The 6,000-nt window shown below is 40.1% G+C and overlaps 1 protein-coding gene across 1 annotated transcript in view; it reads left to right on the forward strand.

The window, feature by feature from the left end:
* The window catches only part of MCTP2 (multiple C2 and transmembrane domain containing 2), a 107,488-nt gene extending 101,733 nt beyond the window's left edge, over nt 1–5,755 (forward strand). Inside the window, exons 23-24 of the mRNA XM_058811034.1 lie at nt 935–1,032; nt 3,236–5,755. Coding sequence (XP_058667017.1) covers nt 935–1,032; nt 3,236–3,304 — 167 coding nt within the window. The 3' untranslated portion in view covers nt 3,305–5,755. The remainder of the gene's footprint in view (nt 1–934; nt 1,033–3,235) is intronic.
* Nucleotides 5,756–6,000: the final 245 nt, after the last annotated feature.

Raw genomic sequence — 6,000 nt, forward strand, 5'->3', positions numbered from 1 at the left:
AATCTCAGATGTGAAGCAGGTACATTTCAGGGAGAGGAGAAGGCTGGAGCAGCCATCATATTTGAAATCACTTTCAGGGAAACCATTATGAGATTTTGGACAGGGGCATGATGGAATTGAATGCTGTATTATGATCCTCAGAGGCAACCAACATTTGAATTTCTTTTGCTATTCTTTAAAATGGGTTAGCTGATTTTCTTCACCTAGAAGACCTTAAGAGAGGCAAGAGAAGACCTTATGAACTTCACATTAATATGATCATTACTCTCCCTTGGATCTTCTGTCCAGATTAGGGAGGGACCACCTCTGCCAACTGCAGCTTTACTAGGTCCATGGAGATGGACTGCTATTGCTGCAGTTCATAAGCCTAATTATTTACACAAAGATCAAACTAAAGTGAGCCTTATCATAAGGTTTTTAATTGTTCCATAACATATGGGCAGTTTGGTCATTGTGGCTCTGCAAAAAGGGGATAAGCCATCAGGGATGGGGAAGGGAAGCTTTCATTTTCTGAAGAGATGGAAGGAAAATTTTTCCCAGTTATTTTCAGAGCCCTTCATTTGACCATGTAGGGTAGCAGATTTAACAGCACACTTGGTTTTCAGTGTGTGTATTCTCCCTATAGTATCCCTCAGGATGAATTCTTGCTGCAATCACTTTTCACCATGTTGTTGGCAGCACAACAAAGTAGAGAAATACCTTTACCAATGATGTCCTCCACTTCCTCCAGGAAGCACTTGTGAGTGATTCCACATGACAGGGACCGTGTGTGTGACTTTAAGTCTGAGGCACTGTTTTCACACTAATTTTTACTTGTGAATTCCCTTTCCCTCTCTCACCTTTCCTGAGCAAATTTAGAGGGAGGGAGTAGAAAAGGCTCGTATTATTTTGTTTGCCTTTATTTTTTTAATTTTTTTTTTTTTTTTTATCCTAGGCATAAATAAATTTACTAAGAAGCTTAGAAATCCCTATGCCATCGACAATAATGAGCTACTAGATTTCCTCTCCAGGGTACCATCTGATGTTCAAAAGGTAAGTAATGAATGGCCACAGCCAACAGAGGCAGGGAGTGACACTGAGAGCGGCTGGGTGCTCCCTTTGGGAATACAATGCCAAAGACTTTTGAATAAGGGAGATAAGGAATCTGGGGAAAATCCACAAAAGGAGGGGGAGAGAGACTGTTGGGAGAGAGGGGAGCCAAAATCCTTTATCAGAAGGATAAAATGATTGAGGAAAATTATCCTGAAAAGACCTACTTAAAAATGATCTGGAAAATCACTCAGCGCGGTTACTGAGCTATGGTTTTCGTCACCTTTCTGCTCCGGTATTTGTGCAGAGGGAGGAGAAAAATAGTCTCTTTGATAGAGATAACCATCCAAAAGGATTTGCTGAATTCTCCTCTTTCTCAAGATAGGGGGAGGAATGGGGGGAATTATTTCTGTGACATTGTGCTTGAACTCCAGGCCTCCTTTGGACAATGCCCTGCTCATCTTTTTCTTTAAAGGAAACCCTGACATGTGTTTAAAATACTCTACAGTTGATCAGATCAATCTTCTACCATTATGGAATTATAAGTTTTAATCTAACCAGAATCTATCCTCCCTCAGTTTCAGTCAAGTCTTGTCCCTTCTCCCATTTCTTTGAAACAACAGCATTGTCTTCAGCAATCTCGCCTATCTTCCTGGAAATTATTTGAACAATAAATCCTTTCGAATGTCAAGATCTGTTTGTTTCTCTTGGAGGAGGGAACACAGTCTTGCTGGGTAATGAAGCCACACAATATAAAGGATTCTTTCTTTTGTTTTCACTGACTGGAATCTGTGTCCCCAGGCCCTGATCCTGACGCCCAGGATCCCTCTGACGTTGTGCCTTTCTCTGTGGCACTTTCCCTGTGAGGTGCTGCTCACTGGGAATAAGGGGATCACAATCTTGCCCATAGTGACTTTATGCTGTTGGAGACAGAAACTGAATTGCTCATGTGCAGTGTTGGGTTTTCCAACCCAAGCAGGGTTGGAAAAAGCTTCTTTATCTCAAGAGGCCACCACACTGGTTGGTGGACGCACTAATAACTGGAAAGAAATCTCACCATGGACTGGTGGGAGGGAAGAACACTAAACAGGGGCAATCATAGAGCCATTAAGCTTCAGTGTATTTTTATTTGTTGTCATTGCTCTTGCAGAGGCCACTGGATTTGCAGTGATGGTTTGCATATGCCCTTTAAATGTTTATGTTTAAAGATAAGCTGCTTTTCTATTTATGCTTTATTTAACATTTACACTAACAACATTTCCTTGAATGGTTTCTATCATATTGGGATCCTTTGAGCTCTCCAAGGGAAGTGATCACCATTTTCTATGGGAGGAATGATAAAAGTTCCTTGCATGGGACAAACCTTGAAGTTTTCCACCAGTGCTGAAAATAGTGCCAGCCACACACTTTAGGGACAAGTCATCCATGGAAGCTCCAAAGCCCTTCTGCCTGCTTTGTTTTACATGTTATCAATGCATCAGCATTTCACTGGGGTGCTGTAGTGAGTTAGAAATTACTCCTGTCTGTACTGTACCCCTTTACAACCACATGTCTTGGACAAAAGACAGAGGAGGAGTGAAAAAGATGGCATTTTCAGCCAAATTTTCCACATGATTTCAGTGGGAATGCTTTTGTCTCACACAACAGACAATTTGAAGATTACACCATCCTTGACATTTTACCACACATGTTTTAATCATTATATTGTATATGAATTTGTTTTGAAAGGTGGAGGTAGCTTTGTCCAGGTTCTATTTGGGAGAATACTTTCCTTTTTTGAAATTATTAAGTATTTCAGCATCCCAGGGTCTGTGTATGGTTTTGACAACTGTCATCTTACTGTCTATTGGGATCCACTTGAACTGAGACTCCTGAGAGAAGTTTATTAAACTAATAGGTTAATGCCAGAAAGATAAGGAAAACAACTCCCAAACCAAAACAAACCTAAAAAGATTTCTGAAATCAGGTAGAACCCCATGTATCTCATTAGAAAAATCTGCTTTTAATATTTTCGTTTCAAGAAATGATGCATGACTTCTCAAATCCTTCCTGCAATTAATCCCCCATGTTCCTGTGTTTAGAAAATGATTCATTACTTTTGAACCTTCCTTAGTTTCCCTGGGTTTGTCCTGGGGGAGCCATTAACACACGCTGCAGCGAGCTAGAGTTACCTAAGCGCGAACGTCATGCCTGTTTGTTTTTGCAGGTGCAGCAGGCTGAATTGAAACCATCCAGCAGCTCCAGCCCCATCAGGAAGAAGCGGAGCGCGCTCTAGGATGCAGCGGGGTTTGGGAATGCAGCACCTCCCTCCCTGCACACACGTGCACGCACTGCACACCCCTCCCCTCCCTCTTGCTGCAGAACAACACTAGAGACACTGCCACGGACTTTCTCTTTCTTGGAAGATGTGGTTTTTTGATAAACGCCTATCTTGGGTTTCTTTTCTTGGTTGTCTTTTTGGCACGGAATCCCAAAAAAAGAGCAAGGTGAAACGTGAATTATTTTGTGGGATGGGGAGGAGAATGGAAGAGGATGGTGCAACTGCACCTTTTATTTTTCTTTTTTTTATTTCCCCCTTTGATTGCAGAGACAAGGCTGGATGTGGCAGCACTCCCTGTGTTATGTAGGAAGAGATAATTCTGCTTAGTGTAGCAGATCAGCTGAGCTGATGTGAGGAGATGCTCTGAACCAGTTTTTAACATATCCAACAGATTTACATTAAGATATGAAAGCTATTCTTTTCTGAGTTAAATCACTGTGCCTAGAAAGGTTTAAGCTCTGAATTAACGAGTCTTTGATACCCATCTTCTGTTCAAGCAGCGTACATTTTAAAAAGTTTTTTATCATAATTAGCAGAAAGAGCTAGGAGCTCCAACAGTATCTCAATATTTCATCCAGCACTTGTGGGTTTTCCTTTTTCCTTTTTTTTTAAATTCCTTTTTTTTTTTAAAGCCCAGCCTGTGGTTAACTCTTTGTACACTGGAATCATCGGAGATCCATTGCTGGCAATGGATGCATGAAAACCTTATGCCGTGAAAGGATTAAGAGAAAAGGCTAACTCGGTGACCTGAAAATACTCTGTTGGCTTGCCTTTTATAATTCCATCTCATCAGACATTTTCAGCATAGCTGTTGTTTTCCTGTCTAAATCCAGAGGGGTCAACACTACAGATCCAAGAGGAAAAGAAAAACCAACACTTTATAGCCTTAAAGAAACAAGTGCTTGTGCAGAAAGAGAGCACATGCCCAAAGAAGTGGTTGTGCAATAGGGTGCAGGCTTTGGTCCACCACTGATGTCTTCTTGCAGTCTTTCCTGGTGGTTCACAAGGAGAGGACCCAAAAGTGAAGTCAAGTGGAAACAGCAATGGAAAGACAGAAGAAAGGACCCCATTTTGTGTTCTGTGGAGAATGTGATTTTTTTGCTTGCTTACCAATCTTTTAGCAATTGTGCATTTGCTTTATGTATTTCAGAAAATGAGCATTAGTCAGGTTGTTTGACTGGGGAAATTAAAACACAGAATCATGTGTAAAACCTGCTTAATTTTGCTGATACTGCAGCCCTTGGTCCTTTAGGTGCTGTGGGACATTTTGGGAGTGATTTGTCACCACAAGTCATTGGCAGCACGAGAGCTGGATTTGTTGCATATGATTCCCAGGCAGGGATTACCACCATCATTCCCTGGGGTAGTTTACAGTACAAAGAAATGCAGAAACCTGAGAGATAGGATTCTTTTTTACAAAAAAAAAAAAAAAAAAGGGTTTTGAAAGTCATCTAATAAAAGGTAGAATGGTTAAAACCTTTCTTATGGATTTGTGATCCAGATGGAGTTGTGTGTGGTTCCATATCACAATCTTGTGGGCTTGTTCCAGGAAATTTGAAGGAGGAAAACTAACAGCAGACTATCTTCCACTGGGTTATTAGGCAGATTCAGTAGTTTTTCCTAAGTTTATTTTTCAAAGTCCCACTGTGCCTTTGAATAAGGACAGGCACATTTTCATATACTTGATTGGCTAAAGCATGTATTTTGCTTATGCAAAGCTGTGTGTAGCTGCAAATGGAAGGATTGAGGAAAGATTATCCCGGTTTAAAAAGCCACAAAAATGGCTCTTTGTTTGCACGTGTGCTTGTGTACCCATGCATATACAGAGTTGTGTATAAAGAGTACATGTATAATGTATTTATAGGCGAGTGTGTGGGGGAAAATGGGTGAATATTCAGATTTAAAAACCTTGAAAATGTTTATGAAAAATGCCAAAGATTCTAAAGCTTATCATCTCGCGTCTGTTCTTCTTCATTTTCTATCTTTCCCGGCATGTCTCTCTGGCTGAGCCAGATCTCTGCATGATTTGATTTACTTCAACTTAATGAAGCTGGTTGGAAAGAGCCTTGTAGAAATTACAAAATCTCCAGTAAATCTCCTTCTTGTACATACAATAGATGTCCACGGAACCCTTTTGTTAAACCAGTTTCTCAATCTTCTCTGTAAACAATGCCTCATTGTCTCGCTTCAAACTATCATCTGGTTTATCATACTGTAATCTTGTCATTTTGTAAGGACCAAAGTCAGGCATATTTAAGCAGGCGTGTGGGATCTGATCATTGATTTGAGTGAAAACATTCAACTACAGGAACAACTGTTTATTTATTCAGAAATTCAGATTGATGCTTCAATACTTTAGAGGGTTTTTCTGTAGGTTTTTCCACATGGAACTGATTTCTGTTCAGGAGACAGGGTGGTATCTTTTTATTCTTTTTTTTTTTTTTTTTTTTTGGTGTAGATATGTTGGGTTTCAGAATAATTTGTGTTAATTGTTTTGCTGGAGACATACCAAATGAAGGGATTTGGATGGTCCAGTACCTATATATGTTGTGATGAGCTCTTTGTTTTGATAAATGCTGTTTGAAATGCAATAAACATTTGAGGTTAAGCTGATGCTTTTAATTTGTCTGGATTAGGAGATGTGTTTCTCA

Source organism: Ammospiza caudacuta, chromosome 10, assembly GCF_027887145.1.
Source record: "Ammospiza caudacuta isolate bAmmCau1 chromosome 10, bAmmCau1.pri, whole genome shotgun sequence".
Lineage (NCBI taxonomy): Eukaryota > Metazoa > Chordata > Aves > Passeriformes > Passerellidae > Ammospiza > Ammospiza caudacuta.